The sequence below is a fragment of the Cyprinodon tularosa genome, unplaced genomic scaffold, assembly GCF_016077235.1.
Source record: "Cyprinodon tularosa strain WSP-4 unplaced genomic scaffold, ASM1607723v1 ctg977, whole genome shotgun sequence".
NCBI classification, from domain to species: Eukaryota; Metazoa; Chordata; class Actinopteri; order Cyprinodontiformes; family Cyprinodontidae; genus Cyprinodon; species Cyprinodon tularosa.
Genome location: NW_024039759.1, coordinates 356,233 through 370,676, shown reverse-complemented (window position 1 = coordinate 370,676; position 14,444 = coordinate 356,233). Strand labels below are relative to the sequence as shown.

At 43.8% G+C, this 14,444-nt stretch overlaps 1 protein-coding gene across 1 annotated transcript; it reads right to left on the bottom strand.

Annotated features, from left to right (window-relative positions):
• Positions 1-275: 275 nt before the first annotated feature.
• Positions 276-12,036, bottom strand: stk25b (serine/threonine kinase 25b). The gene is made up of 11 exons (XM_038275744.1): positions 11,651-12,036; positions 10,610-10,840; positions 9,067-9,123; positions 8,864-8,972; positions 6,825-6,982; positions 4,905-5,090; positions 4,660-4,805; positions 4,435-4,534; positions 4,290-4,361; positions 635-771; positions 276-560 (listed from the first exon to the last, which is right to left on the bottom strand). Exons 1-11 carry the CDS (start codon positions 11,678-11,680, stop codon positions 521-523), a joined length of 1,266 nt encoding a protein of 421 aa, XP_038131672.1. The 5' UTR covers positions 11,681-12,036; the 3' UTR covers positions 276-520.
• Positions 12,037-14,444: the final 2,408 nt, after the last annotated feature.

Genomic DNA, 14,444 nt, shown 5'->3' with positions numbered 1-14,444 from the left:
AGAGCGAAGTGCTCTGTTAAGAACATAAGGAACAATCAGATCTCTGATATCAGATGGAGCTTGGCCATTTAAGGCTTTATATGTGAGAAGGAGGATTTTAAATTCTATTCTAGATTTAACAGGAAGCCAATGAAGCTCATTGGCAGTCGCCCGGAAGCCGGAGTTTCATGTAAAAAGAGAGAAAATGGAGGAGTGCAGATTTCCTTCTGTGGAAGTGAGTGAAAGCGAGCACGGTGACAGGAAGTGGTTTCAAAGTGCGACACGTTAAAGACGAGTCGTTTTCAATAGACTTTATTATAGCAGATCTCTTCTCACTAACAGGCATACACAACACTCTACATGGCATGGCTTCTTTAGTGTTAAATACTCTCCGTTCTTAAAGAAAAACTGTAAAAATATTTAATTGTAACTAATTAAAAGATCTCTTTTTTTGGGGGGGGTGTAGACAGGGAGGCGGCAGTGGTACGACAGGTGGGAGGTCCTGATCCGAGTCTGGCTCACATTACATCCAGAGGAGGTTTCACCGTGACGACGGAGTCGTGTTACCGTTTAAAGTAAACCTGAAAGAAGAAGGCGGGATTAGAGCTGGCCGTCAGCTTCACCCCCCGTCCAATCATAGCAGCCGATGCTTCACCTGCACACTCTCTCCATCATGTGTGTGACGAGTCGGTCAGAGATGCCTGGAAAGGACTCCTCTGCCAGGCTGAAGGCATTCTCCAGCTCCTCTATAGCTCCTACTCCTCCTCCACTGGCCCGCCGCTTGTCCTTTAGCTGTTTGGAGAAGAACAGGAACTTTAGCTGCTGAGCTCCAAACAGTTCAAAACTGTTCAAACTAAAAACATTGAAGGCCAGAAAACACCGATTCTGCATCAGATCTGACAGGAAATCGTACCTAAAGCTCCCGTTGCACCTGAATGATTTAGACCAGCGTATGCCTGACATACGAACAAACGCTGAAACATGTTGGATAAGTTATGGGTACGTTTTATATAAGTTATGAGCACGCTGAAGTACAACGGAGCATGTCGACATATGGCGAGCATGTCAGAAAATTTAGAGCATGTATGGCTGCGTATGCCATAGTTTAAGTCACTCATAGGTCATGGCGTCTAGCTTATCCTAAACCACTCGCCATTTCTCAATTCACTAGAACACCAGTACGGACTCGTGTCCTCGCCAAGTCTGATCTTGAGTAGAACCCAAGAAAGTCTGGGCTCAGGGAGAACGGGACACAGAATAAATCTGGGTCAATTGGAACAGAAGCGTACTGATGACATCACCACATTCAAAGCTCGTCTGGAGCTGCATTTCACCTCCTGTCATTAATAGTCTCAAGATAATAATAAATTATGACTTTTTTCATTTAGTGGAGGAATAATAATGAACACAGTCAGATAAACACAAATGAGATAAATATTTTGTCAAATAAAACAAAAAAACCTCCATAAGAGCCAGCGGTCCTTCACACACGGCTATGCAAAGAGAGAGCTGCTGCAGACGGGCTAACGTTAGCCCCGGCCGCTGCAGACGGGCTAACGTTAGCCCCGGCCGCTGCAGACGGGCTAACGTTAGCCCCGGCCGCTGCAGACGGGCTAACGTTAGCCCCGGCCGCTGCAGACGGGCTAACGTTAGCCCCGGCCGCTGCAGACAGGCTAACGTTAGCCCTGGCCGCTGCAGACGGGCTAACGTTAGCCCTGGCCGCTGCAGACAGGCTAACGTTAGCCCCGGCTGCTGCAGACGGTCTAACGTTAGCAGTGGCTGCTGCAGACGGACTAACGTTAGCCCCGGCTGCTGCAGACGGGCTAACGTTAGCCCCGGCTGCTGCAGACGGTCTAACGTTAGCACTGGCCGCTGCAGACGGGCTAACGTTAGCCCCAGCTGCTGCAGACGGGCTAACGTTAGCCCCGGCTGCTGCAGACAGGCTAACGTTAGCCCTGGCCGCTGCAGACGGGCTAACGTTAGCCCTGGCCGCTGCAGACAGGCTAACGTTAGCCCCGGCTGCTGCAGACGTTAGCACTGGCTGCTTTAGACGGGCTAACGTTAGCACTGGCTGCTGCAGACGGACTAACGTTAGCCTGGCTGCAGCGGCCAGGGCTAACGTTAGCACTGGCTGCTTTAGACGGGCTAACGGTAGCCCCGGCTGCTTTAGACGGGCTAACGTTAGCCTGGCTGCAGCGGCCAGGGCTAACGTTAGCCCTGGCTGCTGCAGACGGGCTAACGTTAGCACTGGCTGCTGCAGACGGGCTAACGTTAGCCCCGGCTGCTGCAGCCAGGCTAACGTTAGCCCCGGCTGCTGCAGACGGTCTAACGTTAGCAGTGGCTGCTGCAGACGGACTAACGTTAGCCCCGGCTGCTGCAGACGGGCTAACGTTAGCCCCGGCTGCTGCAGACGGTCTAACGTTAGCACTGGCCGCTGCAGACGGGCTAACGTTAGCCCCAGCTGCTGCAGACGGGCTAACGTTAGCCCCGGCTGCTGCAGACAGGCTAACGTTAGCCCTGGCCGCTGCAGACGGGCTAACGTTAGCCCTGGCCGCTGCAGACAGGCTAACGTTAGCCCCGGCTGCTGCAGACGTTAGCACTGGCTGCTTTAGACGGGCTAACGTTAGCACTGGCTGCTGCAGACGGACTAACGTTAGCCTGGCTGCAGCGGCCAGGGCTAACGTTAGCACTGGCTGCTTTAGACGGGCTAACGGTAGCCCCGGCTGCTTTAGACGGGCTAACGTTAGCCTGGCTGCAGCGGCCAGGGCTAACGTTAGCCCTGGCTGCTGCAGACGGGCTAACGTTAGCACTGGCTGCTGCAGACGGGCTAACGTTAGCCCCGGCTGCTGCAGCCAGGCTAACGTTAGCCCCGGCTGCTGCAGCCAGGGCTAACGTTAGCCTTGAGAGGTGATTCTCTCTCAGAGAATCACCTCTCTGCCTCAGTCGCCATAGAAACCATCCCACGCCGTTTATTGCTGCGTTTTTCTTTTCTTTATCTCTTTATGTTTTTAACATATGAACATTTTTTAATTATAAACATTTGAGATGGAGACTGAGCCACAGACAGCTGTATGATCCAAGGCTGTGGGAAAACATTCTTTAAATCAGGGGTCTTCAAGGTTTTCCAGGCTAAGGACCCCAAACTGATGGCAGATGGAGCGGGAACCCCCTAATTATATAGATTGTATGAAATAGTGTTCTATCAAACTGGTTCTTAAAGAACCCGTTGTTAACGAGGTGATTTGGGAGCAGAACCCGTTGCTAACGAGGTGATTTGGGAGCAGAACCCGTTGTTAACGAGGTGATTTGGGAGCAGAACCCGTTGTTAACGAGGTGATTTGGGAGCAGAACCCGTTGCTAACGAGGTGATTTGGGAGCAGAACCCGTTGCTAACGAGGTGATTTGGGAGCAGAACCCGTTGTTAACGAGGTGATTTGGGAGCAGAACCCGTTGCTAACGAGGTGATTTGGGAGCAGAACCCGTTGCTAACGAGGTGATTTGGGAGCAGAACCCGTTGCTAACGAGGTGATTTGGGAGCAGAACCCGTTGCTAACGAGGTGATTTGGGAGCAGAACCCGTTGCTAACGAGGTGATTTGGGAGCAGAACCCGTTGCTAACGAGGTGATTTGGGAGCTGAACCCGTTGCTAACGAGGTGATTTGGGAGCAGAACCCGTTGCTAACGAGGTGATTTGGGAGCAGAACCCGTTGTTAACGAGGTGATTTGGGAGCAGAACCCGTTGTTAACGAGGTGATTTGGGAGCAGAACCCGTTGTTAACGAGGTGATTTGGGAGCAGAACCCGTTGCTAACGAGGTGATTTGGGAGCAGAACCCGTTGCTAACGAGGTGATTTGGGAGCAGAACCCGTTGCTAACGAGGTGATTTGGGAGCAGAACCCGTTGCTAACGAGGTGATTTGGGAGCAGAACCCGTTGCTAACGAGGTGATTTGGGAGCTGAACCCGTTGCTAACGAGTTGATTTGGGAGCAGAACCCGTTGCTAACGAGGTGATTTGGGAGCAGAACCCGTTGTTAACGAGGTGATTTGGGAGCAGAACCCGTTGTTAACGAGGTGATTTGGGAGCAGAACCCGTTGTTAACGAGGTGATTTGGGAGCAGAACCCGTTGTTAACGAGGTGATTTGGGAGCAGAACCCGTTGTTAACGAGGTGATTTGGGAGCAGAACCCGTTGTTAACGAGGTGATTTGGGAGCAGAACCCGTTGTTAACGAGGTGATTTGGGAGCAGAACCCGTTGTTAACGAGGTGATTTGGGAGCTGAACCCGTTTGGTTGTCAGGATGAGTTGAACTTACCTCTCTGAAAATGGGCGTTACCAAAGCAGACAAGCACTGGGACTTGGGCTGTCGTTTCATAGGATCTCCTGACTGAACAGAGGACAGAGGCGTCAGTAGGAAAGCCGGCGACCATGATGCCTCTGCGGCTGGTCGGGGGTCTCACCTCTGGATCTGGTGGCGGGTAGCCCTGCTGTAACTGGTTTATAGATTTGACGGTGGGGAAGTTCCACATGGGGGTCGGCTCAACGTCGCCATCAGCATCCCTGCAGGACGGAGATCAAAGATGGAGAGAGGGAAGCAGCCTGTTTTAATCTTTGAAGGGTTTAAATTTGCTGCCATTCAGAACGAATAAAGACATGCTGAATGAAAGCGTTCAGGGGGAACTGACATGTCCGAGTCGTCAGAGCTGGACTCCTCCCCGTGTCCCTCAGACTTCCAGCGGCGGTAACGGTCTATCAGCTCCGTCAGATAGTTTGTCTTCTTGGTGTGACGTGTTATAAACTTATGCTTCAGGAGCTCTTTAGCGGTCGGTCTCTGCGCAGAACAGGAACACAGACAGAAGGAACGCGTTCAACCATCCGGACGCCTGATCTCTGAACATTCTGGGAATATTAGCGTCTTTATCCTACTTACAAAACGAGGGTCTTTATTTAGGCAGGCCTCCACAAACTCTTTAAAGGGTTTACTGTAGGGGCCTTCCAGCGTGGGGGGAGGGTTTTTGGGGATGAGGAACAGGACCCTCATGGGGTGGAGTTCTGAGTTGGGCGGTTCTCCTTTAGCCAGCTCGATGGCGGTTATTCCCAGGGACCAGATATCCGCCTAGAATTCAGACAAAAAAACATTCAGAGATGCGTTAAACAGGGTTCGTACACCTTTTCCAAAGTCAAAATCAAGCACTTTTCAAGCACTTTCAAGATCCATTTAAAAACTTTTTCCAGCACCTTACACCACCATAAATTACATACCAATACATAGTCAAAATTATTATTTAGTGTTGGCCGCAATCAGTTTTGCGCGGATGACTGCCTGCCATAGCGTAGTAATATAACCAACCAGAGGGTGTCGCAATTCAGTATTATCAGCCGTAGAGTTATCAATGCTGTTTTAAAGGAATAGTACACCCAAAACATGATTAGCCTTCATTTTCTACTCACCCCCATGCTGAACAACACTCTGGAGTACTTTTTTGATATCTCAAATGCATCTGGAGATCTGGGAGGCTTCTTGCTGTCTGCTGACATTCAAATAATGGAGGTCTATGGCGCCCGAGGCAGAAAGGTCCATAAAAGTCCACAAAAAACGTGTCAATATTCCTCCATACTGCTCGTCCAATGTATTCCAAGTGTCCTGAGTGGGTAGCGTCCAGAATTTACTCGAAACGAAGTCATTTAGAATGTTTTTAGAGCATAAACAGTAGTGTATAGGATTTCCTAAAAGCGCGTTCACGAGTCTACGGAAACCGCGGCAGACCAAACCAGATGAAAGTGCGCATTCAGCTTCTGCTCTGCCGATAATGCAAGCGTAGAAGAAGAAATGTGCTGTTTACCTGTGCAAAGAAAGAAACAACGAAAGAAAAATGTCTGAGGACTTCAGTGTTGAGGAAGAGCATGAGTTCTTTGCCGAGCTGAATGCGCACTTTCATCTGGTTTGGTCTGCCGCGGTTTCCGTAGCGTCATGAACGCGCCGGCGCACGCTTTCAGGAAATCCTATACACTACTGTTTATGCTCTAAAAACATTCTAAATGACTTCGTTTCGAGTAAATTCTGGATGCTACCCACTCAGGACACTTGGAATACATTGGACGAGCAGTATGGAGGAATATTGACACGTTTTTTGTGGACTTTTATGGACCTTTCTGCCTCGGGCGCCATAGACCTCCATTATTTGAATGTCAGCAGACAGCAAGAAGCCTCCCAGATCTCCAGATGCATTTGAGATATCAAAAAAGTACTCCAGAGTGTTGTTCAGCATGGGGGGTGAGTAGAAAATGAAGGCTAATCATGTTTTGGGTGTACTATTCCTTTAAGGTCTGGGCCTGGCAATGAATTAAAACTTCTGTTTTTTTGGGGGAAACACTGCAATACTAACATTACATTATCACACCGTACTCTCAGTCACTCAGTAACTTAGCCTGTGAATTCCTAGCTAGCAGTTGCTAGCGTAAACAAAGTAGTGGTTTCATGGGGGCGGAGTCACGCATGGAAATAGACTGGCAGATCGCAGTCACACATAAGCGAGCAGGTTTCATTTTCGGGCTCTCCAACATTTTATTTCTCCATTTAATAAACACACGATTCAGTTAGATAGGGATTTGTTGCTAAAGAAATAGTTACAATTTCAAGCAATTCATCCAAAATATAAGCACTTTTCAAACCTTGAAAACACAACGTCAAAATTCAAGCATTTTCAAGGATTTCCAGCACCCGTACGAAACCTGGTTAAAAGACTACTACTACTCATTGACAGATGAATTTTGAATTCATCTGTCAATGAATTTATAGCATAAAATCTCCTTCATGTGCAGCATTAATATCACCCGTCTGTGTTTCTACCTTGAAGTCGTACGCAGACTGTTTGATGACCTCAGGAGCCATCCAGAAAGGCGTGCCAACAAATGTGTTCCTCTTGATCTGGGTGTCCGTCAGCTGTCCAGCAACTCCGAAGTCTGCCAGCTTCACGTCGCCCTGCTCTGACAGGAGCACGTTGGCGGCTGAGGAGAAGAAACGAGGCGTCAGTCAGACAGAACCGTGTTCAGATGTTGGTTTTCAGGCGCAGAGGAGCAGCAGCTAATCTAACCGCTTACTTTTCCCATAACGGCGCCAATAATACCAATCTGACTGAAAGATCTGATTAAACTGCTGTGGTCGTTTCTCAATGTGTTCTCGTGAAACGTCATCATCCTCAGCCCTAGTGCTGTTCCAATTCACTAGAACAGCAGATCAACAACAGACAAAGTCCCCTGATGTTCTCAGCCCTCCCTCTTTACCCAGCATGCATCAGAGCGGACTTGTCCGTCCTCCAGACTGACAGCTGTCCCAGCATGCACTGCGGCAGCAGCAGCTAACAGGTTAGCGCTCTCAGAGCTCAGAGTATTAAGTTAAAACTTCTCTTTTCTGTTGCTGTTGTTCAATAAAAGTAAGTTTTAAGATCATATGAGGCGAGAAAATTATACTTTAAGCTTTACTATATGGACCTAGGGATGCAGGATATAATGGGCCCCCTATCGGTATCGGCCTTAAAACTGAATATCGGACATCGGCCACCCCACCGATATTTAACCCGATATTTGATCAGCTTCTGAGTTTCTAAAGTCTAAAAAAAATTAAATACTACTTCTTCTTGATATATTGCCATTTAAAAACACCATATCAATCTCTTTTACTAATGAAATATTGCTATATGTCATCGTTATGCTACGAAATCCCCCGAAAATTCACCAAATGTTGCCCTATTTTTATATGTTGATATATTGACGCGATATCGATCTATTTTACTAACAAAATCTCACAAGAATTTGCAAAATATCACGAGAGTTTGTAACAGAACGATGAAATTTCACCAGATTTTGAAAGTAAAATAGATCGATACCGCGTTTTTTAAAATCTATTTGATATCAGCATATGAAAATATATTTCAGTTTATTATTTTTCAAAGTGTCAGAAATGGATAACAAAACTGCTATTTTCAATGACTACTTATTTTTGTCCAGCTTTAACATCGGTATCGATATCGGTTATCGGCTACATGAGTTTTAAAATATCGGCATATCGGATATCGGCCAAAATCCCAATATCGTGCATCCCTATATGGACCATTTATTGATTTAGTGCGTAATTTTAAAAAATATTTCCGAAGTTGAAAGGAGCGTGGCGACCAGCGGAGCTCTGAGGCTAACAGCAGATGGGCTAACGTTAGCCTGTCTGCGGCAGCCAGGGCTAACTAAAACCAGGCTTTGTTGGGCTGCTGGATAAAACCTGGAACTAAACGCTATTTCTGACATTTTGAATTGAAAAATCTTCCTGGATGGAAGAGAAACGTCTTCAAACTTGGAAACAAAGTCCAGTGGATTGATTTTTTGAAATGACTACGACCTGGATGACTAAGAATCTTCACCAGCGCTCAGATCTCGTTTCATAATCCACTAATGAGGTTTAGATGAACCCAAATAATCCACTTCTTTCTCTTTTGCTACAGAGAAAAGCTGCAGGACTAATCTACTAATCTAGTCTCAACTTTTAAATAAAGCTCAATCTTTATTCTCCTCAAAATACAAAATAAATATAAAAATGTAATAAAATCTTTAGTTTTTCATACTGAGGGATTTTTACCACCATGAGAAAGGAAAGAAACCATTTACAAAAAAAAAGTATAGACAGAAATACTCAAACAAAAAGCAGGAAATAAATATTAAAGATGAGGATTTGTTTAGCAGCTGCAGAATCCTGTGACCTCACAGCTCCACACACCGAGAAAAAACAAAACAAAACCCAGAGCAGCGTAACTGCATGTCTGGGTGTGAGGCTAGCATGTAGCTGAAGCTCAGCGGGCGCCACGCTGTCGTCACACATCACCGCCTGAAAGAGGCGTTTACCTTTAATGTCTCTGTGGATCTTCCTCTCAGAGTGCAGATACTCCAGGCCTTTCAGAATTTCCCGCAGTATGGTGGCGATGTAGGTTTCTTCCAGAGGTCCTGGGCGGAGCTGAAGCGGCAAAGACAAAAAAGGTTTGGATTCATTGTTTTTTTTTTTTTTTGGTGTGGCTGCAGTGCAACATAAACGGTAGAGAGCTGGTTACCAGATCCAGAGCAGATCCTCCACCTAAATACTCCATGATGATCCACAGCTTGGTCCCCTGGGGAGACAAACGGTGAACCGGAGGGTCACTTTCACCAACAACCAAACACACAACTGTCTAATATAAATATTTATATAGTGATGATTTATGGTGATGTAGATAGTGGCTCCAGAGGTAAGACAACCGTATCCCAGCTGGCGGTGAATGAGCTGCCAGTGTGGGTCCTTAGGAGAGACGCTTCACGCTAACGCCTGCTTTAGGGAGCGGCGGCCTACTGGTTACGGCATAGAGCTGGAATCCTGAGGTTCTGAGTTCGACTCCCACAGACTGCCACTCTGGGTCCTGAGTAAATACTCTTAACCCCACCCTGCTACCCGGGCGCCGCACAATGGCAGCCCACTGCTCCCCAGGGGGAGGGGTTAAATGCAGAGAGTTCATTTCGTTGCTCTGTACTTGTGAAAGTGGAATGACAATAAAACGCTGGGAAAAAAGATTCAGGAAAACGCATTTAGCTACGAATATATCCTTCCCTGAAAAATGTTGAATTTTCGCTATTTCCTCTATTTTGAGGTGGAATGCATCTAACTTTCTGTCTTTGTTCCAACAATACTTCAGTCCTGATTATGGGAAGTATTTCTGCTGGACTAGAGAATTAAGTCGTAACATTACGGAATGAGGTCGTAAAATTACAAGAATAAAGTTGTAACATTACGAGAATAACGTCGCAAGGAGAATAGTCATAAAATTACAAGAATAAAGCTGCAACGACAATAGTCAAAATTACGAAAATAAAGTAAAAAAATGACGGGAATAAGGTCGTAAAACTACAGCATAAAGTCGTAACATTACGAGAATAAGGTTGTAAAACTACAAGAATTAAGTCGTAAAACTACAAGAATAAAATCGTAATATTACGAGAATAAAGTTGCAAAGAGAATAGTCATAAAATTACGAGAATAAAGTTGCAATGACAATAGTCAAAATTATGAGAATAAAGTCATAAAATGACGAGAATAAAGTCGTAAAATTATGAGAATAAAGTCGTAAAATTGCAACAATTGTCGTAATATTACGAGAAAAAAGTCACAACAAGAATAGTCATAAAATTACGTGTATAAAGTTGTAATATTAAGAGAATAAAGTCCTAAAATTATGAGAAACAAGTTGTATTTTATGACAACTCCTACAAGAAGCTCTTTCTTCCCTAAAATGAGGAATGTGGAGCATCATGGGAAGTTCTACTTTAGCATCGGTTTGACAAATCAGGAAATCTTTTAGCAGCAGCATCAAACTGGCCAGGATGTCAAAGTGGACTCTGGTTGCTGATTGGTGGAGCTGGTCGGCCATCATCTGCTGGGCGGAGCTCCAAGCTTTCTTTCTCAAACGGGTTGTTGTTTGATGACTTTATTCTCGTGATTTTACGACTTTATTCTCGTAAAGTTACAACTTTATTCTCAAAATAAAAAAAATACCATGCCCTAATACTCTGTCGTACTTTTATGTAGATCACCCATCATTGTTGTTTTCTTTTTAACTTTCTCACCTTCAGGTATGATCCATAATACTTGGTAACAAACGGACTGTCACATTGGCTCAGGACTGTGATCTCCTGCTGAATGTCTTCGATCTCATCCTCAGCTTCCTCCAGGTCGATGATTTTAATGGCCACCACCTCCTTGGTGCGGTTGTTGATGCCCTTGTAAACCTCTCCAAATGAACCCTTTCCTATTCGCTCCTGCTTGGTGAAGTACTCCTCAGGGTCCAGTTTGGTGTTCTGCTTGAGACAGTCAGGTCTGAGAATCTCCTCCATCATTAGAAAACTGCTCATGTTTTAATCTATATGTGTGTTTGAGTTTGTTCTCCGATTAACATAAAAAGCAAAAAAACTATTACCATCACATTAAACTCCAGATATTACTATGTTGTTCTACAGATAATGAAAGGGTTTTCTAATTTCCTGTTTTATATGCATCCATTTAAATATATAACAGTATTAGTTACAGCCGTAACTAAAAATTAGTCTGCAAATTGATTTGTTGGTTATTTTTTGATTAATCGATTAATAATCACATAGCCAAAGGTTCCTGAAAGAAGACTTTTTCCCAAATTAAACCAGGTGAAAAACTAAAACTTTTCAACTTCAGGAGTTCTGGATAGAGCAGATTGACAGATGAAAAGATAATTTTCATCTTAAATGCTTAAATATTTATTTCTTTTTCACAATCTTGGTATAAATCCTGCTCTTAGTGGTTCGCTCTGTCAGCTAAAGGCAGGTTTTACAGTCTCTATACTTCAGTAAACGATTAATTTATTACTAAACTAGTTGATTATTTCACTAATCAATTAATCTGACTGTTTCAACCCTAATATTAGTTATCATTATATTATTGTCCATGTGATGTATTTTTAATAACAAAGAGGACTATTAAATATAAAACAGCACATTAATAAATCTATATTGTAATGTTTTTAGTTAAATCTATAAAGGTAAATGATGAATGTAGTAAACATTAGTTTAAAGCCCCCCCCCACCCCCAGCAGCCAGGCATTAACCCGGGCTAAGTGGCTGTCAGGGGTTCGGTACCTGGTTCTGCAGGTCTCCAAGGTGAGCCATCGCTTCTGCCGGCTGGACAGAGCCAGTCTCCGCTCCGTCACTCCAGACTTAGCTGCCCTCCTCTCCCCTTCCCGCTGTGTAGGAAGCTAGCAGAGCGGCTAGCCGAGCCGATAAACACCCTAACCGCTGCCCGCCTGCCTGTAACGGGGCTGTCACCCCGCGCAGCGTTTTCGGCCTTCGAGTCCAACGGAGGACCGAGCTGGCCCGCTACTGAGCGACCCGCTCCATCAGAGGGTCTCTGGAGGAAAGACGGAGAAAAAAAAATATTTCCGTGAATTAATATTTAATTCATTTCAAGGAACGCTTAGCCTGTTGTTCATTTTACGCTTCAGGACAAAATAATGGCCCAGACCGACTGCGCATGCGCGCCAATGGAATCATGGGAGTTGTAGTTTTTGTTCGAAAACAAAAACTTGTTAAACTGCAGAGAAATCCCACAGGTTAGAGATTTTTATTTTTTATTTTGAGAATTAAGTTGTAACATTACAAAATTTTTTTTATATATTTTGCAGAATTTGCTTAACTAACTATTTCTTGTGGTTGAATATAAGAGATTTTGCAGATATATTTTTACACATACATTGTTTTGATTTATTTATATCTTTCTACTCCTTTTGTAGAATAGAATAGAATAGAATAGAATAGAATAGAATAGAATAGAATAGAATAGAAAATCTCTTTATTGTCCCACAATGGGGAATATTGAAAACTGTCACACAAATGTGGACCTTAGAAAAATGTCTAAGAATAACAATAGTGTAGAGTTAAAATATAAACAATAAAATCATGTACTGTAAAGTGTTTTAACAATATCAAACTGTTCAGCTGGAGAATAATTAACCAATTGGACATTTTTACAGTAATGGATATTTGAAAATAGCAGCAACATCAACAAATAGCATCAACAGCAACATCAGAGATGTTCAAAATGACAACAGCATGTTATTTAACTGACTGCTTTTATTAGTTCCTGCTCCTGGTGGTTGGCACCTTTATTCCACTCTGGATCCTCTTCAGTGTAGTCTTTGTTCACTTTACAATAAAAAAAGAACAAATATTAAGAAACAGTTTTGAAAAGTTCAGTTTTCATTCTTTTCCTGCTTTGTGTGTCATCTGTCACGGTTACTAAGCGACAGAGCGTATCGGTGAAATCCTTGAAAGCCGCAGAAGGGTAGACATGTTTGAGTTCACAGCCAAAACTCTTCCGATTTCCTTATTTTCAAGAACTTTGAAGGATCTATTCTAGGTAGACCGCGTCCTTGGAGGACGGAGCCCATGAATTAGAACGCAGCCACCATCGCTAGTTTGAGTTGCCATTTAAATCTAAATCAATATCTTATAATGATATTCACTAACAGAGGAGACTGTTACTTATTTGGCCCTTGGACCAATTTCCTATTTTACCTAAAAATAAAACTTCAACAATTATTTAGAAATGACAGTCAGATTTAATCTTTAGCTGTGGTAAGATAACGTTTTTTTCTTTTAGATCAAAGGTGTGTGACTTTGGCTTTGAGGCTCACTTATAGTCCAAAACAATGCACTCCGCTGTATTTTTTCTATTCTTTAATGAGCGTGTTATCCTTATCTTCTGTGCTTCTGTAGGCAGACCAGCATACCCATGGACAATACACATGCCACTGATCTCTAATTATTCACTAGATTGCTGATTTCTCGAAAAAAGTGAAGCCACCATCCGCCATATTTGTACTCCCCACTCCCACAGAGATTTCCAGTCAAATGCCTCCCTGTGCAGCATTTGGCTGCTAAAACCAGCAGTTTTCTGTCTGCAGGAAGACGTCCCTCAGGTAATTTCCCAGTCAGTGGATTACCTAACCAATAAATCCATCTATAGCCGATGGATCCTATAGTATAGTCTGTAGACAAACATTAGTCTGGCTATCTCAGACTGACTGGAAGACATTGACTGAGTTAGCCACTGACAGTGGGTCTAACGTTAGAAAATAGAAAGTAGAGGAAATAGAAAGTGATTCACTGAGAAATGTTAATGCAGGAATTCTTTATTAAGTGGATGATGCTGTCACTCCTGTAGCGTTTGTTATATTTCTCATTTGAAAAAGTCATGTGATGAAATAAATTGCATGCTTTATTGACAGAAAAAAAACAACTCAATCATTTGACACCTACACACACACACACACACACATTATATATATATATATATATATATATATATATATATATATATATATATATATATATATATATATATGCATTACCAGACATGTTAGATGTCTAAATATCGTGAGGGGTGCTGGTGCCTATCACCAGCTGTCTACAACACAGACAGCTGGAGATATGCATACTCACACCTAAGGAGAATTTAGAGAAGCTAATTTGGGACTGTGGAGGGAAGCCGGAGTACCCAGAGAGAACCCACGCATGCTCAGCGAGAACATGCAAACTTCATGCAGAATGACTCCGGATCGAGAATCGAAACCAGAACCTTCTTGCTGCAAGGAAGCAGTGCTACCCACCATGTCACTGAGCAGTCCTGCTTATTTTTATATCGGCCTATATATAATAATAATATTATCATAAGCCAGAATTCCAAGAAAAAAGTCAGAATTCTGACTTTTCCTCATAATATACTGAAATAAAATGTAAAAATCAGTTAACCCTTTTTATTTTTTCAGTGAAACTATTCCTCTTCCGTAGTTTCTGCATGTTACTCATTTAAATAAAACGAAACAGGTGATTTCCTTTAGGAGGCGGCTGTTAATTTCACTAAACTACTGTTGTG

Bases quoted from the DNA above. Each gene is read 5' to 3' on its own strand.
- stk25b (XM_038275744.1), bottom strand. From the start codon at position 11,680: ATGGCTCACCTTGGAGACCTGCAGAACCAG. The intron at 10,841-11,650 runs GTACCGAACCCC...TGTCTCAAGCAG, and splicing joins TTGGAGACCTGCAGAACCAG to AACACCAAACTGGACCCTGA. The intron at 772-4,289 runs GTAAGTTCAACT...TTCTCCAAACAG, and splicing joins TAACGCCCATTTTCAGAGAG to CTAAAGGACAAGCGGCGGGC.